The 25,832-nt window shown below is 41.7% G+C and overlaps 2 protein-coding genes and 1 long non-coding RNA gene across 6 annotated transcripts in view; 1 reads left to right on the top strand and 2 right to left on the bottom strand.

The window, feature by feature from the left end:
* fbxo47 (F-box protein 47) overlaps window positions 1-2,788 on the bottom strand; it is a 25,082-nt gene extending 22,294 nt beyond the window's left edge. The window contains exon 1 of one of the 3 annotated variants that reach the window (XM_062984648.1): window positions 2,359-2,788. The gene's annotated coding sequence lies outside the window, so the exon portion shown is untranslated. The remainder of the gene's footprint in view (window positions 1-2,358) is intronic. The other 2 variants (XM_062984649.1, XM_003222729.4) reach the window with 2 other exon arrangements.
* Window positions 2,542-25,311, top strand: LOC103279275 (uncharacterized). 2 transcript variants are annotated; one of them, XR_010007291.1, is made up of 4 exons: window positions 2,542-2,593; window positions 6,848-6,980; window positions 15,550-15,696; window positions 24,293-25,311. It is a non-coding gene; the product is annotated as an uncharacterized LOC103279275 (long non-coding RNA). The 2 variants fall into 2 exon arrangements; XR_010007292.1 differs by lacking the exon at window positions 2,542-2,593 and adding an exon at window positions 5,200-5,695.
* plxdc1 (plexin domain containing 1) overlaps window positions 11,907-25,832 on the bottom strand; it is a 75,729-nt gene continuing 61,803 nt past the window's right edge. Inside the window, exons 12-14 of the mRNA XM_008113550.3 lie at window positions 22,265-22,294; window positions 16,969-17,129; window positions 11,907-15,747 (exon numbers count right to left, since the gene is read on the bottom strand). Coding sequence (XP_008111757.2) covers window positions 15,637-15,747; window positions 16,969-17,129; window positions 22,265-22,294 — 302 coding nt within the window. The 3' untranslated portion in view covers window positions 11,907-15,636. The remainder of the gene's footprint in view (window positions 15,748-16,968; window positions 17,130-22,264; window positions 22,295-25,832) is intronic.

Genomic DNA, 25,832 nt, shown 5'->3' on the forward strand with positions numbered 1-25,832 from the left:
TTAGGGTCGTGTCTATGTCAATTTATGGAGACCCCATAAGCTCTCATAATCATCTCTCATCATGTAGGCCGCAAACATCGTTAAGGCCACAGTTGCTCATTCCTGTTATAATTACACATTATGAATGAGTCATATTTCTAAATAGTTTTAAAATGCGAACCTTTTGCGACAGTGTTGGATTTCAAAGTGCTCCTTGTTTGCTTTTGGGTCTGTGTTTAACACTCAAAAACTAGTCATGTATTGCATATTACTAAGCCCTGAGGTAATTCTCAATTTGACAGAACCACCCCAAAATATATGAAATCACTAATTTCCTTATACTATCAATGGTACAATATATTTATTCCAGCATCTGAATGAAAAATCATGTCGTCTTCTGAAAAGACAATCCTAATTTTCAAACAGTGTAGGTTTACTACAATATTGCAAATAGAGCAGCAATGGGAATTTTTGAAGATTTACCAATATCCTTCCAATTTTTTTTCCAAGCATGGCAATCAGAATAATCAGGCATCGATCACAATAAGATTTCTAAAAATATCAAACTATTTTATATATCTTTGTTGTAGTTGCCTTTTTTCACGGAGTGGGCCCGTTTTGGCCTGTTATCTCAGGGCCCTTCCACACAGCCACATAACCCAGAATATCAAGGTAGAATAACCCACAATATCTACTTTGAACTGGGTTATTTGAGTCCATACTACCATATATTTCACTTCAAATATTGGATTTTATTCAGCTGTGTGGAAGGGGCCTTTAAAGTTGCATCTATAAGAGAGATACTTGGATCGGCATTGAACTAATTTTGAAGATAAATGTTTCAGTTAGTTGCTGTGAGTTTTCCGGGCTGTATGGCCATGTTCCAGGAGCATTCTCTCCTGACGTTCTGCCCACATCTATGGCAGGCATCCTCAGAGGTTGTGAGGTCTGTTGGAAACTAGGCAAATAATATAATAATATTTATAATAGCCCCATTCTTGAGGTGTTGCCAATGTTATTTTGCACTTTATTGTCCATTTCATCTGTGAAATACCTTCCCCATTCCGGCACATTCTGTACTGGGTTTTATGAATTAGTCTCCTGTTTTAATATTGTATGCTTCATGTCAATTTTATCGATTGTTTCACTGATAATTGAGGTTTTATTGGTATAATTGTTTTATTCTTGTATCATTGATATTTGATTGTTTTATCGGGCTAGGCCCCATGTAAGCCGCCCCGAGTCCCTTCGGGGAGATGGGGCGGGGTATAAAAATAAAGTTATTATTATTATTATTATTATTATTATTATTAAATGGGGTTTATATATCTGTGGAATGCCCAGGGTGGGAAACAATCAGGGCCACCCAACACCTCCCAACAAAGGATACCCCCAGGCAGGAAGCAGCCAGACCTTGAAGCTGAAAGGCTATTCAATGCTAATTAAGGTAATTAATTGCAACATTCACACTTGCCTCAAGCAGACAAGAGTTATTTCTCCCACCCTGGACCGTCCACAGATATATAAACCCCACCTGCATAGTTTTCCAACAGACCTCACAATGGATGTCTGCCATGGATGTGGGCGAAACATCAGGAGAGAATGCTTCTGGAACATGGCCATGCAGCCCGGAAAACTCACAGCAACCCAGTGATTCCAGCCATGAAAGCCTTCGACAACACATACGTATTTCAGACTGTTACGAGCTGAAGATTTACCCATATATAACTTTACCTGAGGTAAAATTTTAAGTTTTCTGCCTATCAGATAACCAAGGAAACACACATAGATTGTAACAATAACCTTGTATACAGAAATAATGGGGGTTTTCCTGTTATTGCAGATTTTTAGCAGCTATATTGACACACATCTCGACACATATGCCTTTCTACATAGATTCTAACATGTTTATTTTTCCTCAGGTCCCTTTATATATGCTTCTATGTACCATAGAGTCTCACTTATCCAACATAAACGGGCCGGCAGAACGTTGGATAAGCGAATATGTTGGATAATAAGGAGGGATTAAGGTAAAGCCTTAATCTATTAAACATCAAATTAGGTTATGATTTTACAAATTAAGCAGCAAACATCATGTTATACAACAAATTTGACAGAAAAAGTAGTTCAATGCGCAGTAATGCTATGTAGTAATTACTGTATTTACGAATTTAGCACCAAAATATCATGATGTATTGAAAACATTGACTACAAAAATGCGTTGGGTAATCCAGAACGTTGGATAAGCGAGTCTTGGATAAGTGAGACTCTACTGTATGTATATCGCCTTTACTGAAGGCAACATGTTTTTATTTCACTGAGAACAAATTAGAAGTGTGTGAAAAACTAGACGACTCTGACCAAATGCATATGATTTACCACAGGATTTTTGTTCCCCTCAGTAAGAGTTCCCTTGAGTTAAGCTTAGTGCCCTTTAAATACATGGTTTAAAAGTTCCCGCCTTTCTGCTTCCCTCCCTTCTTCAGAACGCTTGGCCTCGCCCCGCTCATGAATATTTATTTTTTATTTATTTATTTAATTTATATACCGCTCTTCTCCCCCAGGGGGACCCAACGAGCCTCCCTCCTCGCCCTGACGTCAATGGCGCCAAAAGGTTCCTCGCTTGCCATTGTTAATGTGGACGGTTTGGAGGGAAAGTGGCGGTGCCTATATAAATTCATGGTTGCTTGTTCATGTTGTAATGCCTTCATAAGCTATGTGTTGTCGAAGGCTTTCATGGCCGGAATTACTGGGTTGCTGTGAGTTTTTCGGGCTCTATGGCCATTCTAGAAGCATTCTCTCCTGACGTTTCGGCCATATCTATGGCAGGCATCCTCAGAGGTTGTGAAGTCTGTTGGAAACTAGACAAGTGGGGTTTATATATCTGTGGAATAATGTCCAGGGTGGGAGAAAGAACTCTTGTCTGTTTGAGGCAAGTGAATGTTGCACTTGACCAGCTTGATTAGCATTGAATAGCCTGGCAGCTTCAAAGCCTGGCTGTTTTCTGCGGGGGAAATCCTTTGTTGGGAGGTGTTAGCAGGCTGTGATTGTTTTCTGTCTGGAATTCCCCTATTTTTTGAGTGTTGCTCTTTATTTAGGGCAAAGGTTTCCCCTGACGTTAAGTCCAGTCATGTCTGACTCTGGGGGTTGGTGCTCATCTCCATTTCTAAGCCAAAGAGCCGGCGGCGTCCGTAGACACCTCCAAGGTCATGTGGCCGGCATGACTGCATGGAGTGCCGTTACCTTCCCGCCGGAGCGGTACCTATTGATGTACTCACATTGGCATGTTTTTGAACTGCTAGGTTGGCAGAAGCTGGAGCTAACAGAGGCCGTTCACGCCACTCCCGGGGTTTGAACCTGGGACCGTTCGGTCTGCAAGTTCAGCAGTTCAGTGCTTTAACACACGTCGCCACCGGGGGTCTTGCTCTTTATTTACAGTCCTGATTTTAGAGTTTTTTTAAAAATACAATAGAGTCTCACTTATCCAAGCCTCGCTTATCCAAGTTTCTGGATTATCCAAGCCATTTTTGTAGTCAATGTTTTCAATATATCATGATATTTTGGTGCTAAATTTGTAAATACAGTAATTACAACGTAACATTACTGCGTATTGCTTTTGTTATACATATGCGGTGCTTTTGTTATAAATATAGATGTTTGTTTGTAAACGACAATGTAAAAAACATTGAAAATGCTATATAAAACTGCACACACATTAAGAAACACAGTATCATAGTGGCAACACTATTTTGCTACCTGGAAATGCCAGACATGCTAGGTTTTTATGGACAAAAAGTCCAAATTTAGTTCATGCGTGTAACGTTTCACTCCTTGGACTTCAAAAGAAATTGCCATGATCTGTGCTTCTGGTATAAAGCTGACTGTAGGCACACTGTAGATAATAAACTCTGTCTGACATTATAGATGTACCATGGTATAGAAAAGGCATCTTTTATGGATATCCGGTCCTTTCCCACTCAACATCCAACAATTTAAAAGCGGATGTCTCTGAAAACCACTAGAGGTCCCTTCTAACCCAAAATCATGTTAAACCGGGTGATTTTGACGGATGGGAATGCTGCAGCCAAATATAGGCGTAACTTTTAGAAAAGAGGCCATTTAATTTTGCAAGGAGCAGATGTCTGCCTTCACTTTAAGTTTAAATGTCTCCTAACCGGTCTTCGGGGAGGACAGTGCATGCATTACATACTTGACTCTGACCTGGAGATGTCCTAGAATACTTGACACAGTTCTGATCCTGGTGTCCTCAAATTGCCTTTTGGTTTGTTTTGCTTTGCTGCAGGAAACAGAGAAAATGCCCCTAAGTACCTAATCATCTAATCACTTGCCTACTTTGTTCTAAGAGAAGTAGGTACAGGATGCATTAAATTGATCTAGGACTCAAAAAGCAACTAAACAGAGGAGGTAATTTCTGACAGTTACCAGATGGTTCCTTTGGTCATGGAACGGACTTTTTGTTTACTTCTTTCTGCCAGTATTGCAAAAATAATAATGTGGAATTTTGCACTTTCTTTTCATTTTGTAAACAGCTTCCAAAGATGTTTTCAGCTTTTAGTTCTGACAAGAAATTTGTCTCATATGTCTTTTCATCAAAACATCTTTTCTCCATCTAGATACATATTAAAGAGAGTTTAGCTTTTAAAGATCTAAGTAGTTTAAAAAAAAAGCAAAACTTCAACTTGATGTATTAGAGTGCTTGATCTGTTTGTAATTCTCAAAATTACAATATCATTCATGGAATCTATTTCTTAGTCATCAGAGATTTGTCTGTACTGCAAATACAGAGTCTTGTGTTGTATGAGTTCACATATTCAGTATCCTGATTTCAGTAATCTTTCTGTGATACATACATAAAGTGTCCATACAGGTTGGTTGAATCTGGGGAAATGGATGTTTATTCATGGATGTTTTTCAGCACAGATCAGAAACACAATATAGATGTCTGAAAAAATGGAACTGAAGCATTGCAAACATGCATGCGGTTTGCCATATTTATACCAAAAAATCATGAGAAGGCACCAGCTAATCAGTTAACTTTCTGGATGTTTACTTCAAGGCAAGCTCATTAACTGAGTATCCAATGTATCAAATAGCTGCATTTTACATGGACTCATAGTAATGACTTTCTTATGCCAGTTTCCAACATGGTGATGTGTATGCTTTGTCTTTGTAAGGCTTATCCCCATGTTTAAAAACCATGTTGGGTCTTGGACTAGAAAAAGGATTAAATAGGAACAACTGTTTCTTGTTCATCAACTAGTAATCTAAGGATTTATTTATTCATTTTATGTATTGATACAGTGGGGTACATATAGATTTAGGAATATACAATAGGCTTGGCATAAGTGGCCCTCCTCGTGGTATCCCTCCAACTGCAGGAAAACCTACAAAGGGGTGGAGCAAGCAGTCGCGAGAGATGAGCCTGGGAAAACTGAATGGATGCATTTCCCATGAGTGGAGCATTGTTATCCACTGGATCCACCCCATCGTGTTTATATCATCAGTCTGAATTAATTCAAGATTTTCATTCCTTTCCAGGGCTTCTGTGCCAGTCTTCTGGGAATACAGAATTGTTCTTTAAGTGTGGGAGATATTGGAAATGTACTTCAGCATGTTTGTGGAAGAATATCTTTTGGAACCTGCTTGTGGAAGACAAATATGACAATTTGCTGGTTGAATTCAAAGTCATGGCCATGTTAGTCTAGATCAATTTGTGAACTGAACTTGTGGCACCTTTTGAGGTTAACTTTGAGAAAGGAATTGGTACCATAAGCTTTTGTAGACTTCATCAGTTGCATCTGATGAAGTAAAGTCTACAAAACCCAGCATAAACATTTGGTATTTCTCAATCCATATATGGTAAAATTCTTTGCATTCTTTTGCTTGCATGGGAAAGTAATGCAATGGTCCTAGAATCATAGAATCATAGAATAGTAGAGTTGGAAGAGACCACATGGGCCATCTAGTCCAACCCCCTGCTAAGAAGCAAGAAATCGCATTCAAAGCACCCCCGACAGATGGCCATCCAGCCTCTGCTTAAAAGCCTCCAAGGAAGGAGCCTCCACCACGGCCCCGGGGAGAGAGTTCCTGTAGTTATTGAAATCCATAGTGTCCTTGTCCTGTGCAATTCAGCAAGTGTCCTAGGAAGTATGTGGTTGGAAGACAAGAGGAAGTCTGTAGTCCAAATTTAAAAAGCCAGTAAGAAATAAAATACAGTAGTTGTAATTCATGGTCAGTCTATGCTAAAGAGTATTGTGTGTCACAAAGATGGAACGATAGTAAGCTGCCAGGGAGGTGCTGGCAGGTTAATGGGAAGTTGTCTCAAGGTTCCACATCTCTAGTCAGCATCACTGCGACCAATGTAATCTCATTTAGTCCCTTCATCCCTCTGTAAATGGTAACATGTCCTTAGTGTTTGCTTCCTTCACTGTGGAGTAAGGTTCTCCTTTGCCTCAATCACCAGTTCCTTGAACTTAAGAGGAACCCCACTGTCAATAGGAGCTGTAAATTCCTGGCAATTTTATGCTGTATCTGAAACTTCTAGAGGATGAGTTATAGGACCCAGAATTGCCCCATGAATTTCACAGTTCAGCAAAGACTTGATCCTAGATCTCTTATATCTAGGTTCACCTCCAGGTCCAGCTATCTAATCGTTACATAACTAGCTTTCTGCTTAACTTCAGTCAGTAGATACAACAGTGCAGGAATCGTAGCTGAATGATCACAAGTTCTTATTCTTGATCTAAAAGAATTTACACATCTTCTAAAGTGAATACTGTATAGGAAGAAATGGCAAGGCTTTATGATCACACTTTAATTGGCCCTTTCTTCTTTGTTTTTTTTTAAGGGACAATAGTCTGATTGTAAATGTTTCCTGAATCTCACTTTAAACTTCAGTGTGACGGAGTTCTCTTCTTCTGGAGAACAGAAAAATGTTTTCAGGCGTCTCCTGTCAGCAAGCAAAGCAGCAACAAGCAGAAGTAAGACTTGTCACAATTCTTTGACATGTTGCTAATCGCTGGTTGGAAAGGGCTGTAAATGCCATCCTGTTGTGTCCCAATCAAGATCTGGAACAGCGGTGGGATGTTAATGTTGTTATGGAGGAGTCAGGTCTAGAAACAGTAACAATGCATTCAGCGGTATAGGATCTTGATGTTTATTCGTTCAGTCGCTTCCAACTCTTCGTGACATCATGGACCAGCTCACGCCAAAGCTCCCTGTCAGCATCACCACCCCTAGATCCTTCAAGGTCAAACCAATCACTTCAAGAATGCTATCCATCCATCTTGCCCTTGATCGGCCCCTCTTTTTCCTTCCATTATCTTCTCCAGGCTTTCCTGTCTTCTCATGATGGGGCCAAAGTACTTCATCTTTGCCTCTAATTTCCTTCCCTCCAGTGAGCAGGCGGGCATTATCTCCTGGAGTATGGACTGGTTGGATCTTGGCAAATAATGCTTATCAAATTGAGAGGCAATAGGAAAAAGAGAAAGACCACATTTCAGATACTCAAATCAAGGAAATCACAACTCTGGGTTTGGAGAACCTGAGCAAAGGTGTTAATCACATGATGTCTTGGAGCTCTTTGATTCATAAGGTTGCCATGAGTTGAGGCTGACATGATGGCTATTAACAACAAAGTGTATTTGTGTGTATACCCCCCCCCCCTCTCTCTGTATAACTTCTTGTTGGTGTCTCCCCTAATCTTTGTATTTTTGAGCATGTAAATGGGATTTGAACATGTTTTGATTGTGATCTTCCCACCCTAAATCATAGCAGATAGTAATCCAGATAGAAAGAAATGAAAAAATAAACACAGTAGGTATCATATCTCCTGTGTCTTTTCAATAATGATGATTATGTCTATTGAGACTAATTATCTCTAGTTTAAGCTTGTGGGTGACAAAGTATTGTATTTTCCCCTGCACTCCCCAATACTATACAACTACTCCTGATTAGTTTTAAAGAGTAGCAGCAAGAGGAATAAATTTATTGGGGGGTGGGAGTGGGGGGTGGTGGAAGATCATTGCAGCATCCCCATCCGGCATGTGCTACTTTGCTTTTTTTACTTGAAATTCACCCATGTTGGGAGGCAATTATAGGTAGGAAAGCATATGGTCTGCTCCTATCACATCTAACCGTGTCCTTAAACTGTCAGTTCCAATAGAAAGGAAAAGACCATTCATGCTTTTAAAAAGGAACATGAAACCAATGTAGTTGAGACATAATTAAAAGGAAATACAAACCAGATAAAATGCAGCAGTTACAATTTGTGAAACTGGTTCTATATACTCATCTGGGGTGGGAAGAATGAAACGTGGGTGTATATAGAGGCATACATAGACAATTCCAGCCATCCTAATACAGGCAGTCCCCAAGTTACAAACAAGTTCTGTAGGTTTGGGTTGCTGTGAGTTTTCCGGGCTGTATGGCCATGTTCCATAAGCATTTTCTCCTGACATTTCACCTGCATCTATGGCAGGCAAACCGTCAGGAGAAAATGCTTATGGAACATGGCCATACAGCCTGGAAAACTCACAGCAACTCAGTGATTCTGACCATAAAAGCCTTTGACAACACTAGGTTTGTTTTTAAGTTGAATTTGTTTGTAAGTCGTAACAGGTACATTTTTTAAGTGTAACTCTATATAAAATAAATAATAGTAATAATAATAATAATAATAATAATAATAATAATAATAATAATAATAATTTGATTTATACCCTGCCACCATCTCCCTGAAGGGACTTGGGCAGCTCACAGAAGCACTTCAAAGTGCCCCATAAAAACAACAGTACATAAACATATATCTAAGTTTTGAATAGCATAGGGGAGTGTTAACACCCCTATGGTGTTTGTTTCGTTGTTTGTGCCATTGTTCAGAAGATTTCCTCTCACTTTCTGACCTTGTGATAATTGTATTTTGAAAAATTTGGCTTGTTCTGGGAACAAGGACTGGTGCTAAATCTTTAGTGGAGACACCTTTTCCACATGGTACCCTTTTCAGGAATGAATTTCCCTTCTAAGGGGTAGAATTCTCTCACTTCCTGTTGTCTCACCCCCGTTTTCAACTATGAACTGTTTGTACATTGGATGTTTGTAACTCAGGGACTGCCTGCATAATGCTTGTGTGCCATGCATTGAACAAGAATCTCTCTAGAGAGAGCATATTTCTTGAGGAGGAAAAATAGAAAACAGTATGTGGGGTGTGAAAGGATGTAGATAGTGTGAATTGATGCCTGCTGTGGGGATGATGAAAATAGATATTAATATCTCATTATATTCATGAGCTTCATATTCTGTTTCCCCCCTTATTTTAACTGAATTAAGGCTTATTCAACACAGCCTTCTGAATGCTGTCGCTATAGGAGCTGTCACAAAAGATGAAAGGGATAGATCTCCTCTGTTCTTTGCAATCTGATCACAATATGTAGGCAAGTAAGGAATCAACGTACAAATCATAGGGACATATGGATACAGTGAATAGTTTTGCACCAAACCAGGGCCGGTTGTTTCTACGAGGCCGCTGACGCGGCCGCCTCGGGCGCTGGCCGCTAGGGGCGCTGTCGAGGCGTCGACAGCGGCCCGTAGCGCCACCGATGCCTCCGGTGTTGGCGCGGGGCTTCAATCCCCGCGCCCACGCCAAACCGCTACAAGCAGATAGGCCATTTTGCCCTTAGTCTACAAACTAAGGGCAAAATGGCCTATCTGTGCTGTGCGCATGCGCACAGCCAGATAAGCCATTTTGCCCTTAGTTTGTTGACTAAGGGCAAAATGGCCTATCTGTGCTGTGCGCATGTGCACAGCCAGATAAGCCATTTTGCCCTTAGTTTGTTGACTAAGGGCAAAATGGCCTATCTGTGCTGTGCGCATGTGCACAGCCAGATAAGCCATTTTGCCCTTAGTTTGTTGACTAAGGGCAAAATGGCCTATCTGTGCTGTGCGCATGCGCACAGCACAGCTAGGCCATTTGGCCCTTACTTCCTGGTCGCGGCCGCCTATCGCCCGGGCGATCGGCGGCCGCGACCAGGAAGTAAGGGCCAAATGGGCTATCTGCGCTGTGCCCGTGCGCACAGCCCAGATAGCCCATTTGGCCCTTACTTCCTGGTCGCGGCCGCCGATCGCCCGATCGCCCGGCGGCCGCGACCAGGAAGTAAGGCCCAAATGGCCTATCTGTGCTGTGCGCATGCGCACAGCACAGATAGGCCATTTGGCCCTTAGTCTACAAACTAAGGGCAAAAAGGCCTATCTGGCAGTGCGCATGCGCACAGCCAGATAGGCCATTTTGCCCTTAGTTTGTCAACTAAGGGCAAAATGGGCTATCTGTGCTGTGCGCAAGCGCACAGCACAGATAGGCCATTTGGGCCTTACTTCCTGGTCGCGGCCGCCGGGCGATCGGGCGATCGGCGGCCGCGACCAGGAAGTAAGGCCCAAATGGCCTATCTGTGCTGTGCGCATGCGCACAGCACAGATAGCCCATTTTGCCCTTAGTTGACAAACTAAGGGCAAAATGGCCTATCTGGCTGTGCGCATGCGCACTGCCAGATAGGCCTTTTTGCCCTTAGTTTGTAGACTAAGGGCCAAATGGCCTATCTGTGCTGTGCGCATACGCACAGCACAGATAGGCCATTTGGCCCTTACTTCCTGGTCGCGGCCGCCTATCGCCCGGGCGATCGGCGGCCGCGACCAGGAAGTAAGGGCCAAATGGGCTATCTGCGCTGTGCCCGTGCGCACAGCCCAGATAGCCCATTTGGCCCTTACTTCCTGGTCGCGGCCGCCGATCGCCCGATCGCCCGGCAGCCGCGACCAGGAAGTAAGGCCCAAATGGCCTATCTGTGCTGTGCGCATGCGCACAGCACAGATAGGCCATTTGGCCCTTAGTCTACAAACTAAGGGCAAAAAGGCCTATCTGGCAGTGCGCATGCGCACAGCCAGATAGGCCATTTTGCCCTTAGTTTGTCAACTAAGGGCAAAATGGGCTATCTGTGCTGTGCGCAAGCGCACAGCACAGATAGGCCATTTGGGCCTTACTTCCTGGTCGCGGCCGCCGGGCGATCGGGCGATCGGCGGCCGCGACCAGGAAGTAAGGGCCAAATGGCCTAGCTGTGCTGTGCGCGTGCGCACAGCACAGCTAGGCCATTTTGCCCTTAGTCAACAAACTAAGGGCAAAATGGCTTATCTGGCTGTGCGCACGCGCACAGCACAGCTAGGCCATTTGGCCCTTACTTCCTGGTCGCGGCCGCCGATCGCCCGGGCGATCGGCGGCCGCGACCAGGAAGTAAGGCCCAAATGGCCTATCTGTGCTGTGCGCATGCGCACAGCACAGATAGCCCATTTTGCCCTTAGTTGACAAACTAAGGGCAAAATGGCCTATCTGGCTGTGCGCATGCGCACTGCCAGATAGGCCTTTTTGCCCTTAGTTTGTAGACTAAGGGCCAAATGGCCTATCTGTGCTGTGCGCATACGCACAGCACAGATAGGCCATTTGGGCCTTACTTCCTGGTCGCGGCCGCCGATCGCCCGGGCGATCGGCGGCCGCGACCAGGAAGTAAGGGCAAAAAGGCCTATCTGGGTGTGCGCATGCGCACAGCACAGATAGGCCATTTTGCCCTTACTTCCTGGTCGCGGCCAGGGCAGGCTGGACGGGGGGCGGGGCCAACTCTGGCCCCGCCCCCAGCACTATTCGCCCTGGCCCCGCCTCCCACGCAGCGTGGGAGGCGGGGCCAGGGCATGCTGGGCGGGGCCAGGGCGTGGGAGGCAGGGCCGGTGGCGGGGGCGCTTTTTAGCACCCCCGCTTAACATTTAAAAATATCTCCGGCCGGCCCTGCACCAAACATATACATGTTTATCATATAGATGCATGTTAACTGTTCAATCCTGCATTTCAACACAAATCAAAACATCAGTCATGAACTTTGCAATTTTTATTGTGAAAACCAAAGCAATCCTCCAAAGTACAACTTATTTATATTTTATCATATATATTAGCATTAACACTGCATTCCATGCAGGCAATCCATAGTCAATGTAGGGCCTCAAGCTCTCCCAGTCTGCCTTCCCTTAATGTGAATTATGCTAAAATTCAAGTATGTAGAAAGAACATAAGCTTAAACATTTAGTAAGAACATAAATATTTGGTGTTTGGTGGCTGTTCCCTATAGGTATTAACTAAATGGCTTATTAACGTATGGGAAGTTCCTGCATGAGGCCTTTTAGGGTCAGATATGATCAACACATCCAAATCCTACAGTTGTAATATGCCAGTACTTTAGCCATATAAAACAATAATATTGAGCTGGTACAGCCTTTTGAGCCATCCAAAATACCTCCTCAGAACACTATCTTTTACATTTCCATTTTGGGAATGAAATCACTACATAATAACATGTAAGCCTCATGTCTGACTAAAGAGGAATAACTACAATACGTTTTAAGCTTTACTCAGCTTTACTAAATCATCCTTTAATTCTCTATGATTTTGAGCTATTTGCCATAAGAGTAGTTGGTTAAAAAATGATGTGTCGTCCCTGTTGTTTTTTTTTTTAAATATGAACCATCTCTTTTTCATCACAGTCCAAGACTTGCATAGCAGTGATTGAGAAAAATGAGCAACATATGTGTTGTTCATAGAAAGCCAATACGCATGCTACAATTTACTGTTGAAACTGTGCAGGAGATGTTAGCTGTTTACCATAGTCTGTATCTTACTGGTTACTCCCAGTTAAAGCAAACCTACTGAATCAATTTTTGACTAGGGAGTCAATACACAGGTAAACCCCATTGATTAACTGGGTCAGTTCTGGATAGTGCCTTTGTGTGAATACCTGCCATTCCTTACCTTTTAAAAATAAAGGTAGGACAGAACCATGAGAAAACCACCAATTGCACATTGCCTGTACCTGCCTTTCTATATGGCTATGCAGTTATGTATGTGTTATCTAATTTGGTCCCAAAGAAATCCTTTGGGCAAACAGATTCAGATCAGATATGGAATGGGGCTGAAATGCTTGTAAATTTTTAGAATACATCCCTACTGACAAATAAAAAATCCTACTATTTGTTTTTCTCCAACTAAAGCACAATGGCTGCAATTGTATACTGGTTGGGTATCCTTTATCTGAAATGCTTGGGATCAGAGGTATGTTGAGGTTCAGATTTTTTAGGGTTTTGGAATACTTGTATTTGCATATATGAACACAGTGAATATAGAACCCAAACCTTAATACAAAATGCATTTATGTTTCATATACAATTTATGCACATAGCTTAAAGGTAATTCAGTTCAACATTTTAAATAATTTCAGGCATGAAACAAAGTTTGTGTATAATGAATAATCAGAAAATAAAAGCGTCGTTGTAACAGTCACCCAAGTTTAAGATACTAAATTTTGGAGTAATTTGGATTTTAGAATTCAAGATCAGGGATGCTCAACCTGTACTATGTTTGTGTTTACCTTTATTTGGTACTATTTCTTCATACAACCTAAAACTTTATAACATTTTTGCTTTAAACTATCTTGGCTTAACTAATGTTTATCTTGAATGCATGGCAGTTATGCTGGTGTGTCTTTCCTGAGCTTCCTGGCAGTGTTTTGTCAACGCAGACACATGATACAATATCAGCATGCTTCTCAGCATTTCCTCACCACTTCCATTGCAAAAAAGCATATGTAACATGAATGGATAACACAAAACAAATAATGCCATATCATATTCTTGTGAAAGGTTATCTGGAGAAACCGAGAAAGAGATGTTAGCTGTTCACCATAGTCTGTATCTTACTGGTTACTCCCAGTTAAAGCAAATCTACTGAATCAATTTTTGACTAGGGAGTCAATACACAGGTAAACCCCATTGATTAACTGGGTCAGTTCTAGATAGAATTAACAATCAGACGCAGGCCCGTGTTATATTATGCAGCAATGTGAATAGGAATTCAGCAAATATGCAAAACTAGCAAAGCTAAAAGCCTTTTTTGTGTATCCCACATATGTTTTCACAATTTCAAAATACTTACTATGATATGTATAACATTTTGGATTTTTCTGTAAGAAGGTGCTGGCCAGGGAGGGAAATCTAAGACCTCATCTACACTGCCATATAATGCAGTTCAATGCAGTTAAAATGCATTCTGAAACTACATTATATGGCAATGTGATAGGGTGTCAGATTGACAACTCTGCCTCAGAATACACCATATTATCTGTGGTATAAAAAATTGCATTCAATAAAAATAGTTCAGTATCATTTTCATGGATGCTTACCATCACTGTCCATATAACTTTACCTTCCTGTCATGCTGGGGGGAAATATAGAAAATCCAGGACATAACAACCAGTAAGAACAGAAAAGCAAGCAACCATAATACTCCCAATACCTTAATTATCAACTGAAAATAACCCTTGCTTCATCAAAAATAGATTACATTTTTCAATTCCCACTGATAAGTCCCTTGTTATGTTCTGTTGCTGAAACCAGTGATTAATATTGTCTCTTAAAAATTGTTTCAATGACTGCTATTCTCTCTTAAAAGACCGTTTCTGTAAAAGCAAAGGAAAGCTGAAGCCTAGAGCCAGTTGGGAGGTGAAGAGAGTAATTCACAGCAGAAATAAGATGAGTCGCTGTGGTGGTGGTGGCTTTTTGGAGGTCTGATGCCAGGTTTGGTACATATTTTATCCCCCAGCTCGCTCTGCTGTCGACTGGGGCGATTACTGTCAGTGGCAAGGCCTCCTTAATGAATGCTTTCCTTCTCCAGCCTTGAATTTATACTGACATTACAGATAAATATGAAGGTGGCATTTCAGACTCAGCTTAAGCTTTTCCCCATCCACAAATGTCAGGTGGTGCATTCGATAAGCATTGCTTGACACTGAGATACTGCAAGAGCACAAGTCTGTCCAGCCATTCTGCGATAAGATAATCCATAAATCCAAAATATTATCTCCCAAGGGATATGTAGAAGGTAAATTCCAATTCTCAGCTGGAAATCTGGATTCTTCTCTCTCCTAACCTTTCTTTAGGGCAGCTTCACTTGTTTTTTTCCCAGCTGTTCTAAATTACGTGTGTTACTTCTGATAGCACACAGTGGCAAACTTGTTTTTCTGATAAACAGTACTACCACCATGATTACCATTACAATGCTGGTAAAAGGCAAGGAGGACAGAGGCAGCTTTTCAATGACATTGCAACCTGCTGTGGATGACACTAGAAGTGGGTTGCTTGCTACTATTTCTGCAGTAATGTCTTGTCTTTACTTGTTTTTTCTGCTAGCGGCCATATGCCAAATTCACATGCCTTTTTTCATGCTTTTAGGTTCTCACAAATCCATCCAAGGGCTGTAGTTCAGTGGTAACAGCACATGCCTTACATGCTGAAGGTCCCAGTTTAGTCCTTGCCTAAAACTCTGGAGAGCTCCTGCCAGTCAGTGTCAAAAATGACAGGATAGAACGAAGAACCAATGATCTATCACAGTATAGGGCAGCTCCTTGTGTTCCTAATTCACTTTTGGGATTTCCTCATTGTATTTGCTTTCCCTCTTGTCCAATCCTTCAGATAATTCATCCTGAAATAAAGAGTAGACGCTGGACGGGAGACGCTGGATGTTCTAAAGACGTAAGAGCGAAAAAACAGATGTATTTCTCAACATTGATCTGCTTCAACAAATCCTTCCTTCTCATGGCTGGCTGCCTCCACTTCAGTGTAGGTCGAGTGGTTCCTAAACTTCATAGCAGGCCACTGGTGTGGTCTTCGCTAAAGTATATATAAAAAAGAAGTTCATTAGCATGTGAAGAGACAAAACCTGTTACTGTACTACAGCCTGACCCTATTCAATTTGAAATTGCTTCAGTAATTTCTCACAAGTGTGAAAGCCCGAAGAGCTCTCTTGCTCACCAGTGGAGAGGCCAGTAGGATTCTGGCTGGGAGATGGTACCAGCTGCAGCCCCCAAAAGTGTTTTTCCAAAGCACATGCCTTTTATAAAGAAAGTTACAGGTATAATGCTTGGCATCTCCAGTTTAAAAAAATCTGACATATGATGGGAGAAGGCTTTGCCTGAGAACATGTGGGTCACTGTGAGTACAAAAAGACTTGATTTCAATTGTAAATAGACTAACTATAGACTGCTGCTTTGTTTGCATAAAAAAAGGAAACAGCTGCTGTATAGCTCTTTTATGTAGGGCAGACAGAACTGACAACTTTATTAAAAACAACAGTGCAGCTTGGCCGTGGAGAAGCTCCCTCTATGCATGTCAAAGCACATCAAGAGCAGTGGACTTGATAAAGTGAACTCAGATTCAATTCATTTTATAGAATTCAGTTGGATATTTGGCGCTGAAAGCTGCCCCTTCTAATACTAAGTAATAGTAGAAATAATGTAAAAATATAATCTAAACTAAAATGCCGCTTTTTAAAACTCAAGTTATTTTTCTTTACTAACTCTTCTGTAAGTGTAATTGCACTATGTAGAATGCAATGTAAGTGCACTTGGTAGAATACAACATTCTAGAATATGACATTCACTATGTACTAAATATGTCCAAAGCTTTATTTTTAAAACATTTGGAAGTTTTATGACAGTTTTTAATAGCATTGCAAATGTAGATGATGGCAAAGTGAAGGAAGATCTGAATATTTGCGTGGAGAGAAGGCAGAGATAGAGAGGGGTTGAGGGTCCATAGTTCGTTATTTTCATTATCGTTTATTTTAAACCAGGGAAAAGTGAAATGCAGATCTGGATCTGAAAGCTTTGCAGTTGAATGGTAAGGAGTTTTGATTCCCATTGTACTTATTGCCCATTATAGTGCTCAAATGAGCACCCTTCCCTTGATATTGTCAAAATAAAGCATGGAATAAGTAGGATTAGATTTTTGTAGGAAGGGGCAGTAACATGTTGAAACAGAACTTAGATTGTGGGGGTTTTAAAGAAATGTAGACAACCTGCAAGAGATGAAAGAATTTTCTCTTGCACTTACCTCAAGGAAGAACAAAGCAGCACTGGAGGTAGGATTACTGCTAATGTAAATGACAGCAAGGATAATCACTGCAATGAGCAGAACAGCCAGGACGATACCAACAATTGTTCCTGTATGGAGTTGCAATCCCACTTTCTTCGCAGGAACTTCACCTTGCAAATCTGCAGGTGATGTTTTCAAGAAGACAGAGAAGCACAATGTATGTATTTTTCAGATATAGCAAAACAAGCAAAAGGGCAAAGAAAGAATACACAAATGGGTATGCCATATACCTGATCTAGTGGGCAAAGTGAAGTTTAAGCTATTTATGTCACCTTTATTTGTAACACACCAAACCACTTTGAATCGCAGTTTAAGCCTTTCTCAACGTGGTTAGCCTCCAGATGTATTGCAGTATAGCTACCATTATCTCACAACCAGTGGAGATGTGCTTGAAGACTGAGATTGTTGAGGTTTCATGTTTCTGTGTTGTTTTTAGTACACTTAGGTTTCTTTCCTGTGTTCTATTCAGTAAAAATGCCCAAGGCACATTCAGATTTCACCTGTGGCAGCTGGCTTTGATGGCACCACATCTTGAAGGACTATACTCTAAACTGTGGGCAATCTCTCTCAGCAATTATTAAATTGTTTTTTAATCACAAAGCAACCAGTATATAGTTCTGAAATACTGCATGAGGATACCAGATGTTATTGTGCTGGTATTATGTGTAAGTTAGGCTTCAAATGACTGCAAAGGAGTTCTTCTAATTCCCAGTTATTCCAGGCAATCTAAAAATATTTTGATATCCACTGCATCAAACATCACTGAGTACAGTATGTTTAGGCCACATTTCTTTTCTCTAACTGTGATACAGAACATCCAAGGTACTTTCTATTTCAAAATTCGAACTGATCCGATTATTATTTGGCTAGATCTGTGCTTCTCAAAGTGGTGGTTTGTTGACCTATCTGCCCCCCAAAGGAAGAAAAGGGGCTCCAAGGGAGAGAACTCCAATATGACAGTGGGATCCCCTTTGCTCCAGAAGCATCTATCTGGTTGCAGTCAAAGTGTCCTCAGCACCAAAGGCCTCAATGCATAGCATCCCTCTCATAAATATACTCTGCAGTGAACTTCCAGAAAAGAATTAAACAACTGTCAAACAGCATAAATGTGGTGCAATCCCTTGGTAAACTGGGGAAAAAACCCTGTTGGTTCCATCAGACAGCTTAAGAAGCACTGGCCTATGTGGTTTGAATTACAATCCCTAGTACAGTGGTTTCCCAACCTGGGTTCTCCAGATGTTTTTGGCCTACAACTCCCAGAAATCCCAGCCAGTTTACCAGCTGTTAGGATTTCTGGAGATGAAAGCGAAAAACATCTGGGGACACCAGGTTGAGAACCATTGCCCTAGAAGGTCTATCATTGGCCATACTGCCTGGAGCTTCGGAAAGTTCTGGAGGACAAAAGGGTGGCAACTATTGATCTAGATCAGGGGTCCCCAAACTACGGCCCGCGGGCCACATGCGGCCCCCTGAAGGCATTTATCCGGCCCGCACCCTCCTCCAAGGAAGGTGCGTGCCGCTGCCGCCTTTCCTGCCTTCTCCCTCCCTGCATAAGCCTTGGAGCCTTTCCTTCTTTCTCCCGCTCCCTGCACAAGCCTTTGAGCTCCCTCTCGCTGCCTTGGAGCCTTGCCTTTCCTGCCTTTCCTCCCTCTGCTGCACGAGCCTTGAGCCTTTCCCCACCTCCTCTCTCATCCAGTGCCTTTCCCCGCCTCCTCCCTCGCCCGGTGCCTTTCCCCGCCTCCTCCCTCGCCCGGTGCCTTTCCCCGCCTCCTCTCTCACCCAGTGCCTTTGCCTGCCTCCTCCCTCGCCCAGTGCCTTTCCCAGCCTCCTCTCTCGCCCGGTGCCTTTCCCCGCCTCCTCTCTCGCCTGGTGCCTTTCCCAGCCTCCTCTCTCGCCCGGTGCCTTTCCCCACCTCCTCTCTCACCCGGTGCCTTTCCCCGCCTCCTCTCTCGCCCGGTGCCTTTCCCCGCCTCCTCTCTCGCCCGGTGCCTTTCCCAGCCTCCTCCCTCGCCCGGTGCCTTTCCCAGCCTCCTCTCTCACCCAGTGCCTTTCCCTGCCTCTTCCCTCACCAGGTGCCTTTCCCTGCCTCTTCCCTCACCCGGTGCCTTTCCCCGCCTCCTTCTCCCAGTGCTTACCTTGCAAAGCTTTGCTGGCTTCTCCCTCCCTGCATAAGCCTTGGAGCCTTTCCTTCTTTCTCCCTCTCGCTGCACAAGCCTTTGAGCTTTGGCTTTAGAGACTTTCCTCCCTCTGCTGCACTAGCCTTTGAGCTTCCTCTTGCTGCCTTGGAGCCTTGCCTTTCCTGCCTTTCCTCCCTCTGCTGCACGAGCCTTGAGCCCTTTCTTCCCTCTGCTTCACCAGCCTTGAGCCTTTCCCCGCCTCCTCCCTTGCCTGCTGCCTTTCCCAGCCTCCTTCTTTGCCCGGTGCTTGCCTTGCAAAGCTTTGTTTTGTGTTTATAAAGGTATTTTAGTTATTATTTAATTTTTAATTATTAAGAGGGTGTTTTGCTTGTGCTATTGCTGCACAAAGGCAGAAGCTGGTTGGACTACATTGCCCAAAGGGTCTCTTCCAACCCTCTTCGTTATTTTTATTTGCATTATTTTTATTTGTATTATTATTATTATTATTATTATTATTATTATTATTATTATTATTATTAACATTGAGGCTGGGTGGCCATCTATCAGGGGAGCTTTGCTTGTGTTTTTGGTGCACAAAGGCAGAAGGGGGTTGGACTGCATTGCCCAAGGGGTCTCTTCCAACCCTCTTCATTATTTTTATTTGTATTATTATTATTATTAACATTGAGGCTGGGTGGCCATCTGTCAGGGGAGCTTTGCTTGTGCTTTTGGTGCACAAAGGCAGAAGGGGGTTGGACTAAATTGCCCAAGGGATCTCTTCCAACCCTCTTCATTATTTTTATTTGTATTATTATTATTATTATTATTATTAATATTGAGGCTGGGTGGCCATCTGTCAGGAGTGCTTTGCTTGTGCTTTTGGTGGACAAAGGCAGGAGGGGGCTAGACTAAATGGCCCAAGCGGTCTCTTCCAACCCTCTTTATTATTTATATGATGATGATTTATATTATTAACATTGAGGCTGTATTTGTTCCTGTTTAGGTTTTTTTTTTAACTTCAAAATAAGATATGTGCAGTGTGCATAGGAATTTGTTCACAGTTTTTTTAAAAAAAAACTAGACTGGCCCCCTAATGGTCTGAGGGACCGTGAACTGGCCCCCTGTTTAAAAAGTTTGGGGACCCCTGATCTAGATGATAAGTATAATCCAAGAATTCCCAGAACCAGTTTAGCAATGCACATTCAACATACTTTCCCAATAAGCTTTAACACAAAACATTACAGTATTTATTTATTTATTTATTTATTACATGCATTTATACCCCGCCCTTCTCCCCGAGGGGACTCAGAGCGGCTTACATTCTGCCACGAGGGCCAGCAACAAATATACTATAAAACAAAACAATTAAAACATGATAAAAATGTGATAAAAAGTATATAAAAATTAAAACGCTGCAAGGTAGCAATATTGCACCATCCTCAGTCATTCACTACTGCTACAATTACAGATTTGCGACCCGATTACATCAGCCAGTGAGCTTATTCGCTGAATGCCTGGGCGCAGAGCCAAGTTTTTAGTTTTCTTCTAAATCCCAGGAGGGAAGGGGTTTGCCGGATATCGCTGGGGAGGGAGTTCCACAACCGGGGAGCCACCACCGAGAAGGCCCTGTCCCTCGTCCCCACCAGCCGCGCCTGCGAGGCAGGTGGGATCGAGAGCAGGGCCTCCCCGGAAGATCTTAAGGTTCTAACAGGCTCATAGGAGGAGATACGTTCGGATAGATAGGCAGGACCAGAACCGTTTAGGGCTTTGTAGGTCAAAACCAGCACTTTGAATTGGGCTCGGTAGCATATAGGCAGCCAGTGGAGCTGGCTTAGCAGGGGGGTTGTACGCTCCCTGTAAGCCGCTCCCGTTATTAACCTGGCTGCCGCCCGCTACACCAGCTGGAGCTTCCGGGCCGTCTTCAAAGGCAGCCCCACGTAGAGTGCGTTGCAGTAATCCAGCCGGGATGTGACCAGAGCGTGGACCACCGTGGCCAAGTCAGACCTCCCAAGGAATGGGCGCAGCTGGTGCATGAGGCGGAGTTGTGCGAAGGCTCTCCCGGCCACTGCTGAAACCTGAGGCTCCAGGCTCAGCGATGAGTCCAGGAACACCCCCAGACTGCGAACCTGCGTCTTTAGGGGGAGTGCAACCCCATCCAACACAGGCTGTAACCCTATTTCCTGTTCGGCCCTTCGACTGACCAGGAGGAGTCTCACTTATCCAACTTTCACTTATCCAATGTTCTGGATTATCCAGTGCAGTCTGCCTTTTAGTAGTCAGTGTTTTTGTAGTCAATGTTTTTAATACATTGCGATGTTTTGGTGCTAAATTCATAAATACAGTAATTACTGTGTAACATTACCTTGTATTGAGCAGCTTTTTTCTGTCGATCTGTTGTAAAACATGATGTTTTGGTGCTTAATTTGTAAAATCATAATGTAATTTGATGTTTAATAGGCATTTCCTTAATCCGTCCTTATTATCCAACATTTTCACTTATCCAACGTTCTGCCGGCCCATTTATGTTGGATAAGTGAGACTCTACTGTAGTTCTGAATAGCTGATGGATCTAGTTGCACACTCTTAAAATCATTTATTTATTGGCTTGCATCATTGCATCTTCCAGTAAGACCATTGCCAACCTACTGTACCACATGGCATGCCACTGGAGTCAGTGGCACCAAAACAGATGGACCAGTAAACTTCTGGTCAGACCTCAGTAAATGAAGGCCAGTTCCCCATCATTAAGCAGTTATCTCTGACAGCTGATGCTGTGAGTGGTCAAAGGAAAATAAATTAATGTATGTTTGTTGTATAGCTTGTTGCCATGGGGAAAGAGGCATTTGTTAAATTTTATATCATCTTTGCCAAAATAACTTGATCAGATTTTGTCATGATGCTGTATCTTCCTGGATAACAACTTACCATTCTGGCAGCAACATTGCTTAGATCGTCTCAATTAGGAACATTGTACTACATGTTTATAGTGCAAGGAAGACTGCTTTGTAAGCAACTGGTTAGCATTCACCAGCATCAGCTGCAAGAGCATTTTAGGAGTGTCTTATGCCTCCAGGAAATAAACACTCTCAGGCATAAAAGGTCCAATATACTGAGCCATTGGAGAATTAGGCACTTACCTTCACGAATCTGGTTCATCTTTGTATCATCTAAACGAAAGCAAAAAGAGGACATAAACTGGGTTAACAAACTCTTCAGTGTGCAGATTTCTGCCATGCTGGTAGTTAATAAGCAAGTTAATTCCAGAAAGTAATTTAGAAACACCAGGCTTTAAAAGTGGTATTCAATTAAGGGAAGGTTAACAGGGCTGTCAATGGGAGCTGCTTTTCCTTTTAGAACCTCACATTATGAAACGAAGTTAAGCAGTGAATTGCAAGTCAGTGGATTGTTCAGTACATTGCTTTTTGCTGTTGTGAGGGATCAAAAGGCTAGAAATCTACTTTTTAGGAAGAATGAATACAATAACAGTATTGAAGCTCAGTTCCTAACTGAAGAGTGGTACAAGGATAGTCTTGGTCCCAGTTATGGGTGACTTCGGCAAACCGTTTCAGTATATTCATTCTTAAAACTAACATTCCAAACTCACATTGTGTTTATATGTTAATTTATTCTTTTATGGAATTGTTGTAGTTATTATAGATTAAATGTTTATCTGTGTCATGTGCATGCTTGGGTAAAGTCTTTATTACAAAATGTTATTTGCATGATTTAAGTCATTAACTTCAGATTTGTTGTGTGGCAGGTTGTTGAAATGTTTGTTTTAAGTAGCAAAATGATAAAAGGCCAGGAAATGGGCACAGTACACGCATAATGCAGTTATCAAAGCGTCTAGAAGTGAATTACCTTTCTCAAAGACTTTTTACACCTGCCAAGCTCCCATTCTTCTTTGTCTGCTTTGTAGGTGAAACTTTTTTAAAGTAGCTATTTGGAAAAATTGTGAAGAAGGATCGGAGAAACGCATATTTGCTATCTGGTTGCAACGTTGCATTTTCACTAAACAATGTAATAAGCAAAGCTGTAGCTGAACAATAGTAAGATTCTCCTGTAGCCACTCCTAGTATGCATACCAGGAAAGGTAAATAGCAGCTGCCTGCAGAATTCCTTACGTGAGCATATCAAACAGCAAAAGAGAGAAAGGAGAAAAAAATAACTCTGTCTCACTAGCTACTTCCAATATGTAATCTGCTCTGAGTCCCCTCGAGGAGATAGAGCGGAATATAAATAAAGTATATTATTATTCATGTTTTGTTATGTTTTTATGTTTGTTAATTGCCTTAAAGAGCTCAGAAGCTGAAAACCAGCATAAAAATCAATCAATTAACTTATTGACTGAGGAGAAGAACTGAAATCTAACAACTTATCTTTTATCATGAAATATAATAATAATAATAATAATAATAATAATAATAATAATAATAAACTTTATTTATATACCGCCCTATCTCCTCAGGGGACTCAGGGCGGTTTCCAACGTGATAAAAACAATACAATACATCACAATACACATAATAAAAACAAATTAAGAAATACCTTAATTAAGACATATATTTTAAAAAACAGTAGTCATACCACATAGTTTCTTCATATAAATCACATGTAAATGATTCCATACAGAATTACATGGAACATACAAGTAAAATAGGATTTTTCCTAATTTTTTTTAAAAATGGCTATTATTTCAAAGAAGAATATTTTAAAAAAGCTTTCTTTCCAGAGAAAGGAATTAAAACTTATTATCCATACCTCCACCTTATCAGACATCCCCACTCTCTTTCTCTCTCACACAAGCATATACATATTCACATGCTGCCTGATGTTTGTGAAAACTGGTTTCAATCTAGGCCGTCCGTTCATCTACTGATCTGCTTACATGGTCTGATTCAGATCGGGGAAATGCATAACATGTTTGTTTGAACAGAAGTCATTAATCCAGCTTATTGTACCACTATTGGTACAATTGTATTGTATGCTTTCTTTGGAAGGAATGAGTGAGAAAACAAAAAAAAAAATCTCTTCTTCTGAAACGTAACACCCCCTGGGAAAAATCCTTTGGACTATATTTCTGTACACTGGAAGAGACAATGATATCCAAACAACTAAGATGTCAATAACTTTCATAATCTTCTCTGTTTTCTGTGTCCACCTAGCACACCATGGAAGTGGAACACATGAATGATATCCAAGCAACTAAGATGTCAATAACTTTCATAATCATCTCCGCTTTCTGTGTCCATCTTGGACACCATGGAAGTGGAACTCATGAATATCTAAGCAACGAAGATTTCAATAACTTTCATAATCTTCTCTATTCTCCATGTCTAACTTGGACACCATGGAAGTGGAAGATACAAATGATATCCAAGTAACTAAGATGTTAATAACTGTCATAATCTACTCCATTCTCTGTTTTCACCTTGGACACTATGGAAGTGGAAGATGCAAATGATATTCAAACAACTAAGATGGCAATAACTTTCATGAACTTCACTGTCAATGTCCAAGACTTTGGACACTATGAATAGAAGACCAAAGAAAACCACTTCTATACTATACTCAGACGTGGCAGAGGAATGTTCTCCCCATTTAATCACAGTAGAAAACTCATGTTATGAACAGATATAGATATTGATATGATTTTGCCACAAATGTATATCCATTTCCTCTATTTAGACTGTGAAAGACCATATTGTCATATATGGATGTCTAAATTTCAACAGCACCAATGATATTAAAAGATATGCCCCTTCAAAAATGAATCCAAGTGTATTAGACTGAAATGTTAAGTTCATATTTCTGCTCAGTTTCCCAGTTTTAAAAGGGGTCTTTGCATTGTGTTTGATTACCCTCTCACAATTGCATTATTTATCCTTGAAATAAGTTTTTTCCTAGTGTTATTTGGGTTTTTCAAAAGAGAAGGGAAGAAAAAGAGAAAGAAAATGCCTGATCTTCACAAGGTCCAATTTTGTTGGAATAACAGTATATCTGGCAATATAGTTGCCTTGGGGTACACTAGTTGCTTGCTGGGATAGTTGGGATGATGGAAGGTCTTCATGTCTACAGATGGGATAAGGCTGTTTTCAACCAATGAGTATCCACAATGACTTTGAGTCCCAACACTGTTCTGCTTTGCCTCACATTTTATTCCCATTAAATTGGAAATATCTAAGCTGCTGAAGCTGACTGCTCTGTTTGTCTTCTGAGATAGGAAATTAACTTCATGCTAGAATACGTTGCTATTTAAAAAGAAAAAAGGAAATATTCCCTTTCACCCCCTGCCAAGATTCAAAAATTAACTGGGAAATCATTACAGTTGCGGGGAGGGAGGGCTCTTCCCTCATCTTTTATTAGCTCTTTTCAAAGTCATGTCTGTCACAAAAGAATTTTGTCCTCTCTTTCCTTCATTGCTGAAGGGCAGCTACTAATGTTCTTTTCTGTTTATTTTAATTAGCAGCTTGCGACTGGGACTATTAAGCAGCAAAATTGAACCAATACCTGTCGCTAATCTCAAAGGGGAAGCATCTCTGGCGCCAACATAGGTATATTATGCACAAGATCCTGGGGGGCATGATGGAAATTCTCATGCTGGAGAAAAATTACCTAAATTGGAACAAGTGAAACCTTGTAAGAAAACACTGCAGCGTGTAGTGCTCCTGTTTGCTTTTTCTAGACAGACAGCCTTGTCCTCCA

This window comes from Anolis carolinensis, chromosome 6 (genome assembly GCF_035594765.1).
Source record: "Anolis carolinensis isolate JA03-04 chromosome 6, rAnoCar3.1.pri, whole genome shotgun sequence".
Classification (NCBI taxonomy): domain Eukaryota; kingdom Metazoa; phylum Chordata; class Lepidosauria; order Squamata; family Dactyloidae; genus Anolis; species Anolis carolinensis.